General features: G+C 51.6%; 2 protein-coding genes across 5 annotated transcripts; one reads left to right on the top strand and one right to left on the bottom strand.

Annotated features, from left to right (window-relative positions):
- The first annotated feature begins 1,883 nt into the window (after nucleotides 1-1,883).
- ACRBP (acrosin binding protein) lies at nucleotides 1,884-16,951 on the top strand. 4 transcript variants are annotated; one of them, XM_061454113.1, is made up of 10 exons: nucleotides 1,884-1,944; nucleotides 3,016-3,228; nucleotides 6,580-6,674; nucleotides 6,791-6,893; nucleotides 7,014-7,416; nucleotides 14,896-15,028; nucleotides 15,250-15,429; nucleotides 15,533-15,700; nucleotides 15,775-15,861; nucleotides 16,798-16,949. In XM_061454113.1, the coding sequence occupies exons 1-10, from the start codon at nucleotides 1,920-1,922 to the stop codon at nucleotides 16,915-16,917; spliced, it is 1,527 nt and encodes a 508-aa protein (XP_061310097.1). In that variant the 5' UTR covers nucleotides 1,884-1,919; the 3' UTR covers nucleotides 16,918-16,949. The 4 variants fall into 4 exon arrangements, with proteins under 4 accessions (XP_061310097.1, XP_061310098.1, XP_061310095.1 ...); XM_061454114.1 differs by having other exon boundaries at nucleotides 16,425-16,936; XM_061454111.1 differs by lacking the exon at nucleotides 1,884-1,944 and adding an exon at nucleotides 1,951-2,260 and having other exon boundaries at nucleotides 16,798-16,951.
- Nucleotides 16,952-17,298: 347 nt separating this feature from the next.
- LOC133269765 (protein Wnt-4-like) lies at nucleotides 17,299-20,203 on the bottom strand. The gene is given in 4 exon segments (XM_061454431.1): nucleotides 17,299-17,817; nucleotides 18,521-18,663; nucleotides 18,816-18,947; nucleotides 19,779-20,203. Coding segments are annotated over 4 exon segments (1,044 nt in total). The 5' UTR covers nucleotides 20,029-20,203.
- Nucleotides 20,204-21,963: the final 1,760 nt, after the last annotated feature.

The raw sequence follows: 21,963 nt of genomic DNA, 5'->3' as shown, positions 1-21,963 counted from the left end.
AGAGCACCGACCAAGCATCAAGCTCTGACAGCTCCTTCATCTTCTGCCTCATGTTTGAGTTCTCAGTTTATGTCCAGGGACTCTGGTCCATTCGTTCTTGTTTCCTGTTTTCATAAGCCATAAATCTCTTTCTGGCACGTGTACACACGGGCTGTGTAGCCAGCACCTGCCAAACATTAATAACACTGTGTGACGTGACACACTAGAGTGCTTCCCTACATCATGTATTTCCATCAGGCACTGAGGTCAGCACTGAACAACTCTGAGAAGCTGCACAAGAACTCAGCCAGGGCTCTGTTGTCATGGGGGAGCAGAAGGGATTAACAGAGCTGGGCAGCTGAAGGACCTGGAGTTGTCTAACATCAGCTAATAAGCAATATATCTTAAGCTAAGCAATGGAAGAGTAGGAACTGGTTATAATTTGCAAGTGCCAGCAGCATTGCCTGGTTTAATGTGAGTGGCAGGAGGTGGCTGGGAGATCTCTCCTGCTCTCTGTCTTTCTAAGAAGCTGCAAAAACATCCTAAAGCTCAATGCTGTTGATAAATGGTCAGGCTTCCAGCATCTCAGACACGTTACCTTCCAACAAGACATCTTACAGCAAACCACAGCTTGCCTCTTGCAAGGACCAGCAAAGCCACGTGCTGTTGCCAGACACCTGTATAATGGACTGAAGTGATTTGAGCTTTCACTGTGATAGCCTGTATGGCTACTCAGGGGACAGGCAGGTGGTGTGCCAGCCTTGCAGTCACGGCCAGGGCATCCGCAGCACTCTGCCGCCATTGCATGTGTTGCAGTATACACTGCATACTGCTCGAATCTCCTGGGCTTTATGTTAGAAGTGACTCCTTCAGCAGCACCCTGCTACACAGCGAAAACTTCCTCTGTTTTGCCTGCAGCTCCTCTTCGGTTTTGTAAGGGTGCCAATTCCCAGGCAAGCGGAGGCTGTGGGGTGATGCAGCGGCTGCACAAAGCCACTGTGCTGCCCTGCGTTCTGCTTACGGCTGCACTTCTTGTAGCTGCTGTGCCAGGCGTTTTCTTTCCAACCTCCCTGACAGCTGCTTGCCCGTGCTGGTGATGGTCGTGTCTTTCCCCCTCACATCACAAAGTGCCCAGCCATGGGAAGTGATGCGTTGGTGGCTATCGACAGCGTGCACATGTGGGTCGCTGTGTCTGTGCCCCACGCATTGGTCTCTGCAGTAAGAACCAGCGTGGGCACATGGGTGTGGGTGTCCCTCAAAATCAGCCCTTGAGGGTTCTGGGCACCTCTGCACTGGTGGTCCCAAAGCCTCTTTTGTTGGCACCATTCCTACTTTTGCCTGAGAAAGCTTTCCCATGCAGAAAGCGGTGCTCAGGGCACCCATGCTGGAGGCAAAGGGAGACCAGCGAGTGCTCCATGGGGGGTCAGAAAGTGGCACGGCTGCCCAGAAAAGATCAAGCCAGCTTCCCCCTGCATCCCAAAGCAAGCCAGTGCTGGGATGCATACCTAGGGAGGCATGGGGGGTTGTCCTCAATCCCTTGCAGTTGGAAGAGGTTTTGTTGCCTTTCCCCTGCAGAAGAGCACAAAATGCTTTGGGATATAAGGTACAACTTTGGGGGCACTCTCAGCACAGGAGTAGCCTGGCCATGCCTCAGATGCTGTTGCAGGTTCTGCCAGCCCCCACTGTGTCAGCGAGCAGAGGGGAAGCTCCCTGCTTGGCTCCCATTCCTGTAGCTTGCCTTGTCCCGGTAGTGGGACAAAGGCTTGCCTTCCTCATGGGGTGCCCATCTCCCCCCAGCCCCGTGTTTCAGCCCCCCTCCACGTGCCCTTCCCCAGCCCCGCTGTGATGTCGTTCCCTTCTCATTCTGACACCACCTCCTTCTCGTTCCACCGTTGCCCCGGGCCACCAAGGAGGACCCAGTGCTGAGGCCTGGGGCAGACATGCTGAGGCTGCTGTGCCTAGTGGGTGAGTGCCCCTGCCTGCTCCCTGCCCACCTTCTTTGGGCCACCACAGAGGCAGTGCTGGAGGGAGGCTGGAAGCCCCTGCTGATGCCACCCCTCATTCCTGCCCCACTAGACCTCCCCACTGGGACCACAGGCTCTGCCTCCCCCAGGAGGGTGGCTGGAGGGACATGGGGCTGGGGCAGAGCATCCCTGCTTGGGGTGCAGAAGGCAGTGGGAAAGGACCCAGCTGAAGGCAAAGGAGAGAAGGGGAAAGATGGAGGGATGTCCCCACGGAGGGGCTCAGGCCCCTGGTGTGGTGGAGTGGGCAGCTCACAGAGGTGGGAGCAGAGACTGCATCATTGTGGGTGCCTCCAGAGGCACGAGGCAAGTAAGGCTTTTGTAGGGGAAGAACCAAAAAAAATCCCTCAAACTAAACAAAACCAAAAGTAAAAATCTCTCTCCTCTACCCAAATCAAGCTCCCCAAACTCCCAACTTCTAACATTTTGATTTTTATCTTATTTTCTATTAAAATTTTTCCTTTTTTCTTATTTTCCTTTTTTCTTATTTTTCTTTTTTTCTTTATTTTTCCCTTTTTCTTGTTTCTTGTCTTTTTCTCTCCTTTTTCCTTTATTTATTTTTTCCTTGTAATTTTTTTCTTTTTTTCTCTTCTCTTCTCTTCTCTTCTCTTCTCTTCTCTTCTCTTCTCTTCTCTTCTCTTCTCTTCCCTTCCCTTCCCTTCCCTTCCCTTCCCTTCTTCTTTTTCTTTTCTCTTCCTCTTTTCTCTTTTTCTCTTTTTTCTTTATTTTTTCTTTTAAAACGTTTTCCTTTTTTCTTGTTTTTCTTTATTCTTTTTTTTCTTTTTTCTTTACTTTTTTCTCTTTTTCTCGCTCTTTTTTTTTCTTCTTTTGTTGTTCATTGTTTTCTCATTTTTCCCAGGGGTCCTGGTTCCCCCAGAGCCCTGCAAACAGGGGTGATGGAGCTGATACCCCATGCCCCACTCACCACCAGCAGACAGGAGCAGGCTGCTCTTTCATTTCCCCTCCCTGCTTGTCCCCGTGCAGAAGGATTAAGCACAGCCTGCATTTCCCCCAGGTCTGCTGGCCTTGCTCATGTCCTGTGTCGCCCCTCCGGTGGGTCCTGCTCCGGGCAGCCCCCTGTCAGACGGAGAGTACCGGCTCTTCTTCGCCCACCTGCAGCCCCCCTGGAAGGCAGAGGTGTCCTGCCAGCTGCGCCAGGTACACGGCTGCCTCAGCCCCATCATCCTGCAGCTGGACCAAGAGGAGAACCATGGCCGTGTCCCCAACGGTAGGGATATTGCTCCTCCTGGAGCAGTGCCTGCTGTTTCTATGCCCCGCAGAACGACCCAGGATTGAGGGAATGGGGATGGGGATGAGTTGCAATGGGTTGGTTTGGGGTTTCTAGCCCAAAGTCCAGTGTGGAGCAGGACACTTGCAGCACTAGAGCACCCTGGCTTTGTTCAAGGGAGTTTGGTTTTGTGGTCTCTCTGGGCACCCCTTCCAGTGCTGCACTGCTCTCCTGGAATAAAAAAAAAAGCTTTTTCTAATGGGCATTCCTAACCTCCCAAACAGGAATTTGCAGTTTCTTCCCTCTTGTGTTGTCTGGCACCACCAAGAAGAGACTGATTTTGTCATCTTGTAGCTTTCCTTCAGGTCCTTGTGGGCTGCTGTTAAGTCACCTTCCCACCTCCTCTTCACCCAGCTGAAGAAGCACAGCTGCCCTGAACTCTCTTCACGGGTCATGGGCTGAAAGCACGGCCAATTTGTTGGCCCTTCATTGAGCTCTTTGTCTTCTCCACATCTCCATTGGTGGGGCAAAAAGCTGGCCACGGTTTTCTGAAGCTTGCTGAAGCTCATCATCTCTTCCCAACACTTCATGTTGCAACCTGACTGCCTGCTTCCAGCATGATGTGGGGTTTAGCACAGAAGCTTGGTGTACAGACTCTCATGGGCCTTTAAGAAAGCTTGAGCTGATAAGCTGCTTTTTTAAGTGTTAAACATTTCAGGAGCCAAGAAACATCCCAGTTCAGAAAGCGCCATAGCAACAGCACCCTTTAAATCTCTGCAGAGATACTTTCCCTGCACCCCTGCATCAGAGAATTTAAGTGGCATAATTATATCTGTGCAGCTGAAAAACTTGGGACTACTTCTGTTGTATTTTTCTTCAGAGGAAAAAAAAAAAATAGGACCAATTTTCTCATAAAAAATATGTCTTTATATTTAGCTATGAACGTCAATGAACTGAATGATCAGCCAACTGTGCTTATTTGGACTGCAGCTTGAGGGCAACTATTTCTTGTTTCTGCAGCTGTGTCAGGGGAATGGGTCCCACTCTGCATCACCAGACCCAGGGATGAGTCCTGGGCTCCTCGCTCACTTGCGGGCACCTGCAATCTACAGTGCCATGGTACTAGGTGCACCCAGGGTTCCAGTGCACCATCTGTCCATGGCTCCTCGCCTGGCGATGCCCTTCACCCTAGCACCACTTTTTGGCATATCCAGACACGTTCCCACTGCTGCTGCCTTTGGAAACTCAGGTGCCAAGAGCAGAAACACCTGGGAATTCCAGGAGATGTGACAATTTTGCAGGATGCCCTCTTTGCCTTCATCCCTCAGCCCCACACCCCCATCTGCAGACTTTATTCCCCTCCACAGTCCCCTTTTTTCCAGCTTTAGGGCTACTTTGGTGCATGTTGCGGCTGGGCTGAGCGAATGAGCAGACACAGCAGAGCACGTGCCCTCGTGTTTTGTCTCTAGCGTCCTCACAGCTAAAACGGCAGTGCCGTCTATATCCAAGTATTCATGAGCCTCTTCAGGTGTGGTGCTGAGGAAAGCAGTTACCTTGCCTTTCAAACAAGGGAAGCCTACATGAAGCCTTTTCACACTCTTTGCTGTGGAAGATGACTCAGGAAGATGTTTTCCTGCTGAGTGCATGCAAACATCTTGGCTGGTTCCAGCTCTTTAGTGATTGTTAATTAATTGCCCCAATTACCTTCCTTTTCCCCCACGCTGGGAGCTCCTGTGAGCTGGCCACAAAGCCCAGAGGCCTCCTGACACCCAGCAGAAGCTGTAGCTGTTTGCAGCAAACCAGCAACCACATGGGCAGGAGGAGCAGAGGAAGAAGGCAGAAGATAATATTGATTAAACCAAGCAGCTACTGCTGGGAAAGGCTGCTCTTGGCAGGAAAGTCAGAGGATTGAAAGCCAGGCAAGTATTTCCATAGGGGAGATGAGATGATGAGAGGAAAGAGGGATCAGTGCTAAAGGAGGCAAGCTGCTCGTCAGGCCATGTCATCAGTGTTCAACGGACTGTGAGAGAGCTGAACCATCATGGAAATAAAGAGACCAGCAAAGAGAGCCCACGGGAAATTTCATCTGTGTCAAATTTTTCTTCTCTTCCCAGATGCTGGAATGAAAATGTGCTTTTCTTCTTCTTCCACACCAAAATGGAACGTTTCTGTATCAGCACAGGAATGGTTTCTGGCAGGACATAGCAAGCTGTAATACTCCAAGTCTGGTCTGGTGTGCACTGCTGGGAACGCTGGGAGAGCCAGGCTAATAGTGGGGTTAGCAAGCGGTTGGGCTTCCTGCCCTGCCCAACGGCAGCAATGTTCCTTTGCAAGCAGTGGCTGTGTGATGGAGTGTAACTCTGCAGCTCCCAGTCCACACAGAAGAGCATTGCACTGGCTGAGTCCATGCCACCCACATCCTGGAGAGATTCCACAGAGCATCAGCAAAGGGCACAGTGGGGATCTGGCATGTCCCCTACAATCTGGGCACTTTTCTGGGCTGGGATCCTGGTGGATACCTGAAATCCTACTTCTGCTAGTGAATCCATATGCTTAGCCCAAGAGCAGCGCCTACGGTGTAAAAGATGGTGTACAAGCAACTAAGAGGAGAGCAGTGCAATTCCACTACTAACCTGCTCTGCCTCAGCCAGCACTTAACCCATTTGGTGTGTGGAACGGGCTGGCGGTGAGCAGAGAGAGCACAAGATTACCCCCTCCCCAAACCTCCCAGGGTTTTCAGCTGTCCTGCGTGACCTCAGCTATTCTGCAATCCCTGCAGGAAGAGCTGCAGCTTTTAAGCCAGTAGTGTCAGCAGTGCTGGTCAAGACTATGGTGTATGTGTGTACAGGCACAGACTTTGCCAGTGGCATCTTGGCCCTGTGGACTTTGCTCCATCCCCTGCACAGATGGAATCAATGTCAGACTATTTTGCCCTGAAGAGGTTGTCTCCTCCGGTGTTGTTAGGCCCACTCCAGCCGCCTTTTTAACCCATCACATCTCTGCTTGCCTTTTTTCTATTTTTAAATCCTTCAAGGACTGATAACAGAGTCTTTATCAGGAACTGGAAACAGCAGGTTTGAGTCTCTGTGAAAGGGAAGATAACCATGTGAAAAAAAGGCAGAAGGGCTAACTGAAAAGCCGGGTAGTTTGGAGGGAAAGTACATGTGTCACCTGGGATTGGGAGCTGCAGTAGCACAAGGCTGTGGTCTCCACTTGGAGGCATAGCTTCAAGCACAAGCTGCTCTGAAAACAGCTGTCCAGGGGTCCCCACCTCTTGCTGCACCCAGCCCAATGGAACAAACAAGCCTGCATCCTGCCCTCATCCCACATCTGTCTCTCACCTCTCTCCAGGGCCAGTCTGCTCTGACTTCCAGGAAGCACCGTGGTTTCAGACCTTCTGCCACTTCGCCCAGTACCGCTGCTTCACACACCAGTTCTACATCAAGGTGTGGTGCGAAATTCCAGACAGGGTGGGGAATCCCTTCCTGGGAGATGGAAGGAGCGAGGAGGAAGGGAACATAGCACAGTGGGACTCATGTTTCTGCCTCTCTCCTCTGCTCAGCGAATCCCATGCCTGAATTTGTCTCCAAAAAGCCTTCTCCCGACGGAGCAAACCCACACAGTGGGCTCCTGGACAAGGGGCAAAAGCTCCCCTGCAGAAGAAGGTATGGCTGCACCTATCCGTGCTGGGTATCCCTGCTCTCCTGCTGACATCCCATAGCTGTTTTCCCCCCTCACATCAGCTTTCTGGCTGGCTCAGTACCCCCATCCCACTCTCTCCCCAGCTCCAGGGCCAGCTTTCTTGCCTGCTGACAGCCTGCTTCGCGCCAGCGTGGACACTCTCCTGAAGTACTCCTACGCGCTCTCAAATCAGAAACCAGTGCCGAGGAACCTTGCCCTGAGCACAACAAAGCTGCCGAGAGCCCACCAAGGCAGGGGGCTGACCCTGCCGGTCCCACTTACCCCTGCCCCAGTGCCTCCCTGGCTGGGATCCCCTCCGGAGCCAGACCAAGCCTGGGAGCAGCACCTGCAGAAGGGCATCTGGCAGCTGATCCACATGGCCCTGGACTTGGAGATGTCTCAGGTGGGCAGGAAGGGCTTTTCTCTGAACTCCAGCACCCAGCCAGACTCAGAGAGCACAACAGGCAGCCCTCAGGAGGAGGTGCAGGAAACGGCATTCCGTGGCAGGTAAGGGGAGCACCCATCTCCCTGCCTGGCAGGGTACCACACGCCACCCGGGCAGGGATGTCCTAATGCGTACCGGTACATGGTATTCACGCTCCTGCCCTCAGCTGGTGAGTGCAGGCAGGCTTTCTGGAGCAAGATGACCCATACAGAGCAAGACTGCGGCCGGGGAGCCCCCTCCTCCAGCACAGAGTGAGCAGGGAGAGGGTGACCCAGCACTGCTAGCTCCTGACAATGCTATTGCCTCTGCATCCTAAGCAAAGCGTATCCCCAGCCTGTGGTCATCTGCAGTGTGCAACCACCTCCTGCCCTCATCCTCCCAACTCCTGGCAATCTGGGTGACCTGCAGAAATAGCTTCCTTGGGGTAAACGTATCTCACTGTGCAACGTGAAGCAGATGTTTCTGCTCTGCAGAGTGCTCTGTCCTCACCCAGGTAGAGCAAAAGCAGCCCTGAGGTAGAAGTCAGAGCCAGGAGCACAGAGCCTTGCTCCTGGCTGTGCAGGACCACTACTGCTCCTTGAGCACGTCTCTGTGTTCTGGATCTGTTCACTGCTCTTCTTAAGGAGTTTCTGATTCCAGGTTCTGGCTTTGAAAGCAGCTGCATGCCCTGTGACAGCCCAGCTTACTGCAATCCTTTTACACACCCCTCTTAGATTCTCTGGTCTAGGGATGCTCTAGGAGCTTGTCAAGCATCTTGATTTCTTCTCAGGTGATCTGCTAGGATCAATTTGCCTCTGTCCTCAAGCAGCTGAGGTGAGTCCAAACAGAAAAGACCTGCAAAAGAATTATTGTTTTCGTTCAAATTTACTTTTTGATCATTTAGTCCTTTGTAGCTGAGGACCACTTGCTTTGACTGAGTTGCAAAGATTACTTTCCTTGCCAAGAGGAAAAACAAAAATGCTGTGTAGGTGTGCCTTTCATGGAGAAATCATGTTGTTTTCAAGTCTGTTGCTGGCTAGTGATGTTCCTGCAAGCACACATGTTTTGTGCACGACTGTACCTCTGTGGGGTCTATTAAACACACTGCACGCCACACTACTACAGTTAACCAGAGCTCCCACTTCTGCACGTAAAAATGAATTGCATCCTATTGTTAAAGCTGTAACTGTCCTTGTGCAAGGCTGTAACTTATGTCATCCTACTTCCTCATATTATTCCTATTATATTCCTAATTTACTGCTTGACAAACTTCTTCTTGTGTAAGTACTCTAAGGCAAAATTCCATTTCATTGAGGACATGTTCATTTTCCCTGCCTCTGAAATTGAGCCTTGCTCTGATTAAGTTACATTGGGATTACTGCTGGTCTGCTGTGATTGCAGATGACACTCACTATGCTGCTGCAGAGTTTCTCAAAGACCCTAAAGCTGACTGTGTGTCTGTAACCCGGCAGCCGAGCCCCATCAATCATGCTAAGCAAAGCTTAAACCCAAGTGAGGATTAAAAGGCAAGATAGACCATGCCTGTCAGCTTTGCTGCTCACCACATCCTGTTTCCTCGCAAAGGGACTTCAATGTGTGACCTAAAAAAAGAGCAAAATGCTTTGAGGCATTTCCATTCCAGCAAGAGGAGCAGTGCTGGGTGGGACTGGTCGCCGTGCAGAGGTGCCATTCAGCACCTGGTTTAATGCAAGGTGTACACGGCTGTGACAGGCACAAACCAGGGCTGCGTGTCCTCCCTAAGGTCTTATGTCCAGCAGGACATAGATCTCTTCTTCCTCACTCCTGCTTGTGGTGGCTGCTCTGGTAGCTCTACTAGCTTTCATAGTACCTGCTGAAGCCAGCTATGACCTTTAGAGAGAGACAGGCCAAAGTCAGTAGTATAACAAGGTGAGGAATTTGCAGCACTGTTTTGTGGTCTTTCTGCTAGCAGTGAGCCATTATGGGAGGGAAATGTCTCTTAGTGCACTTACTTTCCATTTCTAGTCCTTATTGTGCTTTCTGCTCCACAATTAATGAGCTATTTATTTCCAAGTATTTCCTCTCCACAAAGTTACCTATATAGGATGATTCAGCCTTGCTAAAAAGAGCTCTGTGGCTCTTCCATTGTAAAGCCCATCCAGCTCTCATTTTCTGTGGCAATTTTCAGTGTCCTTTCAAAACATCCACACGCTCCAGCTCTGCGTGCACCATTCAGCAACGGGTTTTGGCAGTTGGGTGTGCAGAAGGAGTTCAACCTCCTTCCCCTGCTCTCCTGTTTGCACACAGGAATTGCATTTGCCCTTTTCCCCATGGCTTTCTGCTGGCGCGTTGTTTGCCTTCTACGACCCCTACACCTCTCGCAGTGTCAGGGCTGTCCTGGATACAGCCCGCACCCTGTTGGTATTTGTGCGTGGATGCTCATGAGCCCAGCTTCTCCAACAAGGCTGAGCAGAGCCCTCCCAGTGGCTGCACCCTCCTCCTCCTGTTTTACCCCTCCAAGCAGTTCCTGTGGTGCTTATGTACTTCATCCCCAGCAGCTTTAAGATCAGACCATTCATTAAAAATACCATCCCCAGAAAAACACCACTCTTTAAGACTTAGCATCATCACCTGTCTGCAATTCCTTTTTTCACTTTGGTCTGGTAGTGCAGGATGGGACCCATTCCCCTCACATTTCTCAGCTGCTTCAGGAACTAGCTGTGACTTGGGGATTATGTAGTGGTATCTTTTGACCATCCAGTGAGTCCAGGGACCAGTTTAGTGTCCCACTATTGCTACTGTGCACAACTAACTGTGAAAGGGGGATAGTAACAAGGCAGGTTTGCCTCTCACCACCAGGCTAGACGAAATTCAAATGCTCCCAGGCTTCTGGGATTCTCAAAGCAGGGGTCTCTCAGTGTCTCAGGGGCAGAGGTAAAGGACTGCAATATGAACAGGTCAGCAGGAGAGATGTGTTTACATCCCCATCCTCCCAATAGCTCCTGTGTCAGGTTACTTTCTGGGTTTGATCTGTCAGGTACCTATCCAGCCTGCCTGTCTTCTTGGCATGCAGGCCAAGATCTCTTTTGTTTCTGAAAATGCTAAGAATGGCTATTTGCTTAGTGGTTTTAGTTTCCTGCAGCAACTGCCCTAAATCAGAGGTTACAAAGTGCTAGAGAGCTGCTGTTTGCTCCTTATAATCTTTTTTGCTTGCCTCAGGTATTCACTCCATCTCACACAGCCAGCCAATATTGGAGAGGTTCAGCAGCTGAAAGTTAATGGCCCAAATCCTTGTCATCATGACGAGGGAAAGGTGGATGTTGTTAGCTAGCACTCTTCAGAGATACGCTGAAGTAGGCTCTGTGTGTGTCACTCCATGTCTTGAGATATTAGAGCAAGACAGGTTTTTACCTGATTTCTTCTCTTTTTGCCTTTGAGCAATTACTGATTTGGGCCCACAGATTCTTCTTAATTACATTTTTTCACATTCCCTTTGAAACATTGCCTCCAAGTAACTGTTGGGCTTTTTCCAGGTTAGGCCACCAATGTGCAGAGGTACTAAGCTAGGGAGGGATTTGCATTAGAAAATTGCTTTAGACCTATGACTTTCCCTGATGCATGGTGAAACTTATGCACATCCACTGACATACTCAGCACCATGTCAATGACTGCAGGGGACCAGCAGCAGTGCTGTTATACTCTGCAGGGTCCATACCGTTTGTCTATAATACCACTGTGATGGGACACAAAGCCCCAGCACTGCCATAAGGCAGCAGCAGTGGGAGGGTGGCTGTTTACATCGAAGATCAGTGCCAGGGTGCTGGGCATCGCTAGGAGAGAAACCAGGGACAGCCCTGGGGTGTAGCTAGTGCCACGGCATTGTGGATTCCAGGTGCCCACAAGCAAGGGAGGAGCCCAGGACCTCTCCTTGGGTCTGGTGATGTGGGGTGGACCCATTCTCCTGACACTTCTCAGCTGCTTTCAGGAACTGGCTGTCACTCGGGGATGATACAGATGCATCTCACTCATCCAGAGGTGGTAAACCAGCTGCTGATTTTGTAACCTTGAGGAGGCCAGAAAGCCTCACAACAGAGATGGAGAACAGAGATAGAGGAGGATGCGGCAGACAGGGCAACAGAATTTCTTGGTAACCTCAACCTGATGGCACAACTCAGTTTCCTGGGTGGGTGAGTGGATGTTACAGACACAATTCATGTGCATATAGGGTCAACAGCAAAGCGTCAGAAGGTAGTGAATAGGAGTGCGAGAGCTGATCATACCAAACGTGGTCTACAAATCTAAAGTTTGCTGTGCAGCAGAGGCTCCTGCCCACATCTGACTTGGCATCTGTTCTGAACAAGTAGGTCATCAACACTCAGCAGATGTTTCATCGCTACTTATGGAAGCACTCTTTATAGAAAAGTTCCCTTTTATGCCTCTTTTGCCTGTAATCTATTTGTGTCTTGTTTGGGCTACACTTCTTGGACCAGTACGTGTGCTGGAGAAAGCAAAGGCTGTTAAACCCTTTTAGTGGGAGTTGCTGTTTCTTAAAAAGTACAGCAAGCTGGACAGTTTTTCTTCTTTTTTTTTTTAATACCTCAGTGATGAAAACACCAGAGCCGTTCATATCACTTTAATGACTGTGAATATGCCTCTTGCTTTATTGGCCCGATCATCCTGGTGTGATGAAGAAGCAATTGAATCACAATGTGTCACTGGGATAACAAGCAAGTAGTGGAACAGTAGCCATTAGTGACGTATTTGTGGGTAAATTCTTTCAGAGGAGTCTGGGGAATAATATCAGGGTCATTAACTGAAATGTGTCTCATCAGGATGCCCCAGCCAGTTTACCAAATCTTGAAGGTGAAACTCCAACTGCTCCTAAGCAGTCAAGCATCTGAGTGGTGGCAGGGACTCCCTTTGGCTGTCACAGATTTATCAGCAACATGGAGTGAGCACTTGTTCTCCTGGGTTACAACTGCTTAAAGAGAGAAACTGTCAGTGTCAGGTAATCCACACACAAAGAGCAATCCTTCACAGAAGAGGAATGCTAGGTGTGCCTTGGAGGCTGTCACTGGTTCTTCTCTCAGCGATATTCAGCTCCCAGTCACAGCAAAATGCTGAGAGGGTTGAACTGAACAAGCTTAGACAGGATTTAGTGTGGGATCAGCACAGACTTTTTGGTCTAAATTTAAAACTTCCTGTTCTTCTTGGTATCCTAAATGGTCTGAATGTTTACAGAGGAAACAAAAATACCCCCTAGATTAAAAGTATCATGTGGAGCCATGGAATGGAGGAATGAACATAAAGGATCTTATAGGCTGTGGAAGGATACAGGATATGGGGGGTTTGTTTCTGTGTTTTACTGGCACATTTTAATTCTTTTCAACTTTTCCTGGAGGAATTATTGCATGTCACTGCTCTCCTCAGTTTGCATTCTATTGTCCTCTCTGAACTCAGACCTTTCTTTCACAAACCTCTGACCAGTTTGGTCCCACTGTGGCGCATTGCAGTAAGAGATGCACAGGCTTGGGAGATGTAGATTTCCAGGTATTCAGCTGTCCTCAGCTTTCCAGTGGATGTGGTTGACATGCTGTGGGCTGGCAGCACACTAATTTGCTCACATGTCTGTATCTACAGAATACCATTTGCAGGCTGTCCACAGTACAGTACAGGATGGCGTGCTGAAGTAACGTCTGCTTGCCTGGATGCAGGCTCAGAGCAACATCTGCTGCACTGTGATAAAACAAGCTTGACTGTAATGTCTTTTTAAAAGAAAAAACTAATATTCATATTTTCCATGACTAAGACTTTCAAGGTTCTCTTTTAGTAGAGAGAGATGCCTTCAGAGATTCTGACAGGCTCATTTGCTGCTGGTTAGTGTTTGGGTACAGCATCACTTGTTTCTGACTCACTGCAAGTACAGAGCACATGCTGTAAGCTCCTTCATCCACGGTGTATGACAGGGTATGCACAAAAGGAGGTGCACACTAAGGAGGTTCACAAAACTTCTTAGTAACCCTAATGCTCACTCATGTTCTCCTATGGGAGTGCACACCCAAACTCAATGCAAATGCCAAGCATCTCTATGTTCCTGTACATGCAGTGTATGACTCTCACATATCTCACATATTCTAGTCATTCCTTACATCTCCATTTCTTCAAACACCACATAACTGCAAGAGCTTAACAGCGGGGAGGCTGATCTCTTTTAGCCTTCAGGCCTGGCTATTACTCTGATCATTCACCCTGGCCTTCCTGCTCCGTACAGGATGGAGAGCCCTGCCTGATGAGCCCTGAAGAAAAAACAGCATCATGTGGCCTTCTACTAAGAGAAATTTGTGATACCTTTTTGAAGTCTCCAAGCTGTGGAGAAACCACCCCATCAGTTGCTCCCATGGTAGATACCCTTTGTGACAGGAAAATGCAGCTAATTTCTGGTTTGAATGAATCTCATCCCGAATTCTAGTCACTGAAAGTCATTGCTGTTCCATCTGCTAATGAAAAGAACTTTCCAGATGATCCCCATACTGACTGACTGCCTGAATGGCCACCCACTAGCGTCTGTGCTCAGCTAAGTACAGCTTCTTTAGCTTCTCACCCTAGGTGAAAGTTTTCCAGGCCTTGGGAAATCTAATGCTAACCTGAAGGTCTCCAGAAAGTTTAAGCTACTCTCAGGAAAACTTCTCCATACAGGTTAGCCCATGTATGGATTTTAAGAGCATTTTAACATAAGCAATTGCTGTTCTTACTTTCTGAAAGATCAGGAACTAAACCGGTTGCTTTATTTATCACTGGTTTTGTTTCCAGACACAGAAGACAAATATCAAATGAGCATTTTTACCTCTTACGCTTCATTACTGATAACTGGCACCATTTTACCATGTCTACAATTTCTACTGTTCCTAAGAAATGCAAAATGTCTTTATCCCGCTGGCATTAAATCTTCTGCTTTTAGTTTCCCATGTTGGTTTGGATGAACAGTTAATTCACTGTCACCAGTTTTTTCCCCATTCTGACAAATATATTGGTTCAAGCAGGAGGGAGACTTAATAAGTTACATACTCCAGACCCAAATGAAGCTGCTCCATGGTCAACACTCAGCAGACCTCTAACACCTCCTTGGTGTACACCCAGATGGACAAAAAAGGACCTTATGGGAAAGTTTCTTAAGCTGTGCTCCTTGTCCAGTCCTTCTCACATACTCCTGAACCATAGAATCATAGATTCACGGAATGGTTTGGGTTGGAAAGGACCCTAAGATCATCCAGTTGCAACCCCCTGCCATGGGCAGGGACACTTCACACTAAATTGTATCACCCAAGACTCTGTCCAACCTGGCTTTGAACACCGCCGGGGACGGAGCCTTCACAACTTCCTTGGGCAGCCCATTCCATGTGCACATATTCTGCAGATACCCGCATTTCTCTGCGCAGCTTGGCCAAGAGTTCCAGGTTTCTTTGGGAACGTTTATTTTGCTCTGCCTTGGGGTTGTTTTTCCTCCTTCAGTTTTTAACTAAAGGTCTCTCTTCAGCTCGTGACAAGAGATGAGATTTGACTTCCTCTGTCCTTTCCTCTGTCAGCCTTTTAGCCCTGAAGACGGATGAGGCAGTGATGATCCTGTGCTATGCAATGCTGGAGGGAAACTGTCTCTCGTCAGTGGTCGCTCAGGCTTGGAAGGAGATGGAAGAAAGCGTCTTTGGGTTCGGAGATTCGGTAAAGATGTTGATGTCCACCTTGACTCTCTCTGGGTGCAGGGCTCCCTGCAGCGCTGAACACAGTCCTTGGGCAGCCAGAGCTCATCAGCACTGTCCTTTCAGGTGCCACTTCCTGGGAGAAGCTGACCTGGTGACCAGGGAGGCAAGCTCCAAGCCAGGGATATGGGAGCTCCTCAGTCTCCCTTTTCCCCACTGACCTCCTGACTGCATCCACCCTAGGTGTGTGACAGCCTCGGGCGGCATCACATGGACCTGTGTCCTGATTGCGCTTTCTGCTCACTGAAGAGGGAGCAATGTCAAAACATCCATACCCTGAACCGTGTTCACTGTGAGACGGGCAGCTTCTCCCCTTACATCAACCCTCAGATCTCAGCCCAGCACCAGGCTGCAAGCAACAAGGTACTGAGCATGCTGCATGTCCTGCCAGCCTCTGAGGAGGAGCCTAGGTTGGGTGATGGGGAGAGGAGGAAGAAGCATAGCTCTCTTTATCCCATTTTTGCAGACCAGCTTCCCGGAGACCTCAGACTACCATGGCATAGAGGTTTTCAGAGGGCTGAGGGCAGAGTACTGGTGCAGCCGGATGGCCACTTATGGCTGTGAGGACGCTCGTGTGGCCCTCTGGCTGAAGGCAGAGTACAGTGCGTTCAAAGATGGAGGTGTCCCAAACCAGGTGGGTGCCCAGTGGATACTCCCATCCCTCTTTCTCCTCTTCTTCCTCTGGCATTCATTCACGTCTCCCCCCAGATCTGTGACTCAGATGGAATTCAGCACCCTAGCTACTGCGGGTTCAAAAGCCACCAGTGTCTCCAGCAGAGCCTCAAAAACCAGAGGGTAAGAAGCAGCCTGCACTTCCCTTTACACAGCCTTCTCCATCACTGGTCCCTCCACAGCCAGCCCAAGTCCCTGCAGGACTCACAGGCACACTGCTTTTCCCTCCAGCAGGACAGAATTGTGTGTGTTTGGAGGGGGTGGCAAATAGCGACCCAAGCGCAGCTGGCGTGTAATTGAGGCCATGGGATTTGCACAGATGCTGTAAGAGATGGCATCAGAGACAGACACTAATGTTGAGAGACAGAAGAGCTGTGGGGAGGCCCCCATCTGTCTGGGTATCCCTGTCTATCCCTGCAGGGGAATGTCTCCCTCATCTACTGGGTGCTTCCTAGGTGGTAACAAAACCCAAACACACAAGAGCAGCACAGAGCACTAGCCCATATCTCAGCTAAACACACATTTAGATAGCAGCCCCTCATCCTTCTTCCCTGCTGGTTCTCCCCTCTTCCCCCTCGTGCCCTCATCATCCCAGCCTCCATATGCCATCCATCACGGAGATCCTCCTTTCCTGGGGGAGGGATGGGCAGTGGTATCAGTCCCATGAGCTCAGGCTGTCCTTGCAGGTGTTTCGCCGCAGCTGCCACAGGAACAAGACATACCGGGTGCTGAGTGAGAAGGAAGGAGAGGAGGAAGTGGAGCTGTGGCACCAGAGGTTCCTCGACCTCTCCAGGGGGTGATGCATAGTAGCAGTGACATATGCAGGGAGCACAGGGCTCCATCAGGGTCTTTGGGGCTGTGGTGGGACGTAGTACCCTGGATAGGCTTGGACAGCTCTTCCCAGACCCCTTTGCTGGTTATGGCAGCTCATCATGGCCAGATCTCCCCCTCCAAGCATCTGCTCCGCACCAGGGGCAGCAGCAGACCATGAGGGGAGCCTCACTCAACAGCATGTCACTGTGGCACCTGCCTGGAACCCCTGGAAACATTTTTCTCCAGCCAAAGGAGCAGCTGAGCATTGGAGAAGGCATCAGCCCTGGGAACCTGGATTTAGAGTCTCTGGTCCAAGCATCCTTGTCTGACATCCCAACCACCTCTTGCCTCCCTCCCTCCCTGTAGGTCTATACCAGTTAGGAGATCTCCCAACAATGTATAAAGAGCCTGTTGTTCCCATAAACCTAACTCACTCCCTTCTCTCTGATGCCACTGCTCTATTACACCACTCAGTGACCCCTCTGATGTCCGAGGTGGGCCCCTACGCCCCCCTGCTCTGCACCATGGTGTTTTTCACTTGCTGTAGTCCATGTATCCCCCTGAGCATGAGGACTCCACCATGGCCTTTTCTCCTCCCAGCCCATGGGAAGCAGCAGAGCCAGTCCCAAATGCAGCACCAGGAAGGAGCTGACATACACCTTTGGCTTTCCATTGCAGACGGTTTATTTCTCAAGTTGAAGGGTTTATCGGGCCTGTGTTCTCCCACCCTCCCTCTGGAAAAACAATTCAAACAACAGAAACCCCAACAAGGCTGGCAAGGGGGTGCCATGCAGGGAGCACAGGGGTGGCACCCCTGGAGCCAGGGGCTCCTCTCTGCCAGGACAGCAGAACCCCACACCTCCTCCGCTCCCCCCCAGGCTGTGTGTCTCCCCACGCCTTCCCCTGCTCCCCATGTCCCTCCCCAGGCTGTCCCTCATGGCTGCTGGGGTCATCCATGGCTGCTGAGGTCCGGTTGCATTGGTGACCCTAGGTGCCAAAGACCCCGCGCAGGGGGCCCCGGTAGCAGAAGTCTGGGCTGGCCAACAGGTAGATCAAGTCGTGAGCTGTGTAGGGCTTGAAGCGAGAGCTGTTGGGCACCAGGAGCTTGTGGGAACCGACCCGTTTGGGGTAAACCTCTGTCGCGCCCTCAAACTTCTCCTTGAGGATGTTGCCCACCTTGCGGAAGGGAGGCATCACCTTCCAGCACGTGTGCACCTCGCACACGCCATGGCACTTGCACTGTACCTTCATGTGGGCCAGGAGAGCCTGGGGAGCAGGAGGCAGCTGCCAGTCAGACCTGGGACACCCTGACCCATAGTTCCTATGGCTGCAGGTGCAGCAGCCACTGTACCCACACACCTCCATGGGGTGGGAAGGGAAGGGACCAGGGGAAGGCAAGGGAAAGCAAGGGAGTAAAAAAGTTTCTTTAAGCCAGGCCATTTTGAAAGAGAAGGGACTCCCTTCCATGGAAACCGGATGGGTATGTAAAAGAAATCCTTGATGCAGAGGAACAGATGGGGACGTGCTGTGACCCGTGGGGCTGTGGGGATGGGAACAGATCTGCCCAGAGCCAGAGGACATTCAGAGGACCAGATCTAAGTGTCCCCTGCAGAAGATGGTGGTTTTATTCAGGAGGTACTGAAGGAACAGGGAAGCCCTTCAGAGCAGGATGGAGAAACCCATTTCCTTTGCAAAAAAGGCAGAGAAAGGTAAATCACGGCTGAAGCCTGTGAGGAAAAGGAGACCCTGCACAGAGGTGGGTTAGGGAGGCTGGGACCCACACACACAGGAGGGGAGCCAGCTCGGTGTGAGCAGCGCAGTGCTGGGCTGGGAAAAGGCAGCAGGACACAGACCTGCTCTGGGGACCCATGGCGGCTCCTCAGGGTAAGCGGGCGGGACCGAGCTCCACCGAGCCAGGGAGAAGCCGCTGAAGCCAGGCTCGCTCCCCAGCCCTTGTTCCTGCCCTTACCTTCCTCCCAGCCTCATTGGTGTGCAGGTTCATGAGCGTTCGGCTGGAGGAGGCACCGCGGCTCCTCTCAGGGTTGTCTACAAAGGCTTGAGAGGAAGTAACCCCGTAAGACAGGTTATCAGAGCAGCCTGACCGCTGGGAACCTGCAAAGGGAAAGCAGCCGTGAGATAAAGCTGCAGCAGCCCTGGGAGGAGCAACTAAAGGGCTGAGGGCTGCGGAGATGGGAGGTGACCCCCCCCCCCCAGTGAGGGTTTCCTACATGGACCTTCTCCTCTGCCACCCCCTCCTCCTTCACCTTCGGGGCTGACTCCTCGGACCTTGGGGTCGCATCCGCACCTCTCCAGCCCCCCGCGGCTGCAGGCACGAGTGACAGCAAAGGCAACGCCGGCCGCGGCCATGGCGTGGATGAGAGCAGACTCCCGTGTGCCTGCAGTGGGGAGAGACATGGCACCAGTCTGCGGGGGGAAAGGCACTGATGGGACACGGCACAAGGGAAAAGAGGTTGCGATTGCATGCAGGGAAGATGTATTCTGATGGAGACTGCTCAGGAGAAATCACTGTAAGGATGCTCTCCTGGTGATGCTCTTTCTAAAGCTTTGGACCACTAAGGGAGACGGCTCTGTGGGGTCCTTCGGGACCCTTTGACACCCTCAGTTCCTGGGCCAGGTGTCCCATTGTGGGAGACAACTCATCAGCCACCGGGAGAAGTGAAAGGGAAGCCATGGTGGGGGATGCCAGAGTCTGAGCCTCCCACACAGAGGGGTTTGTCAGGGAGGACCCTGCTGCCTTGTGTCTAGGAGCCAAAGAGACTCTTGCTCATAGCTCTGTGCATGGCTCTTCCCACCCAAACACATGCAAAATCTATTCAGTGCTGTTTGGGGGCATAGGCAGATCCTTTTCTTTTGGCCTGCAATAAAAATGGACTGCAGCTGCAGAGCAAAAGGTTTGATTTGAGCTGCTACTCCAAAGGGCTGGGTTGGTCAGTCTGCACCAGTTTGCACCAGCTAGTACCCACAATAATCCACATGGGACCAAAAAAGGCCAAATCGGGACAAATGAGGAAAAGTTTAGCCAGAATACTAATATTTGTAATAACACATGCATTTGGTTCCGTTTGCTGCGTGTTGACAGCTATGGTAGTACATGGAGGAGGGCACTGGCCACTCTGGCCACACTAGCCCACGAAAAGAGCCAGTGTGTCAAGGAGATCCCATGGACATACTGAAGGGACCCCCTGCACCGCCTCCCCATCACTGACCTTGGATGGCCACCTTGCTGAAGACCTGCAGGCCCTGCAGCGTGGAGCAGTTCCACCGCCGGGAGTGGAACTGGTGCTGGCACTCCTCGATGGCCAGCTCTGCGCCTCGCCTCACCGCATCCATGGCTTCCACCTCCCTCTGGCAAAGGCGGACCTGCTCTTCTACCAGCCCTGCCAGGCTCTCGCAGGCCCTGGGGTCCCGGAGGAGCACCCACAGGGAAGTCTGCTTGGCCAGGTACCTGTGGGGCATGGGAGAGTCAGTCGCCGATAAGAGAGAGCCGGAGCTGTGTCTGCCCTCTGTAGACTAGCCCTCTGTAGCCTTATTTTGAGCAGAAATGGGGCAGGGAAGGGGATGTGCTGCCTCTTGTCTGTACCAAATTGGACATTCCTGCTTCTCGTCCTGGTCTGCACCTCTCCAGCTTCACTGTCCCTTCCCCTCATGATCCCAAAGATGCCCCTCTTTAATGGGCTGCCTTTGGGCTGCCCGGTTCCTTCTTCCACCCTTTCTCACAGATCTGCCTGTTTTCTTGGGAGACAGCACCTCCCCAGGTGACTTTCCAATCCAGACAAGTACAAAGCATACTTACAGCCAGGTCACAGCAAGGACGTGCTGCACCAGGATCAGCACCACGTACAGCCACACCATCTCCATCCTGTCCCTGGTGAAACTCCAACTTCATCCACTCTGCAAGAGCACCTGAATCCCCTCTTGTGGCCTCCCACTGCCTCTGCCGGACAGTCGCTCTCACAGCAGCTCTAGTGCAGCACACAGGTAGCCCCTACCCTGGGCAATGACTGTGGGCTGCTTTGGTGTGCAGTGCCAACATGGAAGACCTGATATCCCACAGAAACCTGACAGGTTGGCCCTGAAGAGCCTCCACGCTGGTGCTGTTCCCTACCTACAGCTCAGGCAGCATCATGGGAGGGCTCTGAACTTGGGGTCTGCGGCAGGCATCTGTCAGAGGGAGCTCACATGGCTGGGGACAGCTTCAGTGTCAGAGCCCTGGTCTCTGTCAGCAGTCGATCTGGTTGTCTTCATCCACAGCCAAGTCACTCCATCAGCAGGAAGCAGCCAGAGACCCAGCCAACAGCAGAGCCTTCCACACAAGAAAAACCTGGCAGCACCAAGCTGGTTGTTAGACCCACCAGCTCATCACTGCTCTGTCACCAAGCCCTTTGGAGAGACAGAGTTCCCCTGCAGTGATAGCTCATGGGAGCAAGCAGGGGAAGGTCTGCAGCCTCCCTCATCCCCAGCCACCATCCTTGAGGACCCCCCCTCATTTGCCTCCTCCAGGCTGGAGGTTCTTCTTTTCTACCCTGCAGCCCACACAGCCACAGCAAACAAACACAGCCTGGCTGCTCCCTGGCTCTTTTAACTCTTTCTCTGCAGGTCTCTCTCCACCCCCCTCATTTTCTTCCCCATGGCAAGAGGTTCAGTCCTTGCCCTTTTCCTAAGCAGGCATGATGAGGGGGCTGCCCCTCTTCTCAGTGGGTAGGATTTTCCTAAGAGCTCCTGGGAGCCCCAGAAAATGTGCGTTGTGTGACCAGAATGTCCTGGGAGAAAAAAGCCTGTCATTCCCTAGCAGGCCTGGGAAGTGCCAGCCGTCCCCACCATCCTGGAGGCTGAAATTCCTCACAGCCTAGAAGGTTCTGCTTTTCCTGTCTGAATCATTCAGAAAGTGAAGCGTGGCTGCTCCAGCCTTGCTATGGCTCTTCCACCATGGCCCCCCTTTGCTGTGCTCTTCCACATTTCCCTGCACAAAGAGGTATGAAGAGTACTAGGGTTTATAGTCATCCTTTCAAACCCGAGCAGCCCCTCTGTTGTAGCACGCTTTCCACCTCTCCCCTTGCCTTCACAGCAACCTGCATCCCTAGATCTGTTGGGTCCTTGTTCCTGATTTCTGGAGTCAGCTCTCCGGGGCAGCAGGCATGTTGGGATCTGCAGCACCAGGGTGTAGCCTCCGACACACACCCCATTAATCTGGTCTTACCTGCTACAGACTCAGCTGTGAGGAAATGCCAGCGGTTGCGCTGCTCTTCACCACAAGCCGAGCTTCCAAGGGACAGTGAGGAGCAGAGGTGTGAGCCCACCTGGGCAGGGGGAGATGGAGTTCGTGGGCTGATGCACTGAGACCTGGTGAGGTGAGTGAACCTGGGTGAGGGATGCTCTGGGGCTCATGGGCTA

This window comes from Pezoporus flaviventris, unplaced genomic scaffold (assembly GCF_033815535.1).
Source record: "Pezoporus flaviventris isolate CSIRO_AGI_PZ_B2104156 unplaced genomic scaffold, CSIRO_AGI_Pfla_v1 ptg000015l, whole genome shotgun sequence".
Lineage (NCBI taxonomy): Eukaryota > Metazoa > Chordata > Aves > Psittaciformes > Psittacidae > Pezoporus > Pezoporus flaviventris.
The sequence above is the reverse complement of the archived record's forward strand: the minus strand, read 5'-3'. Positions and strand labels throughout refer to the sequence as shown.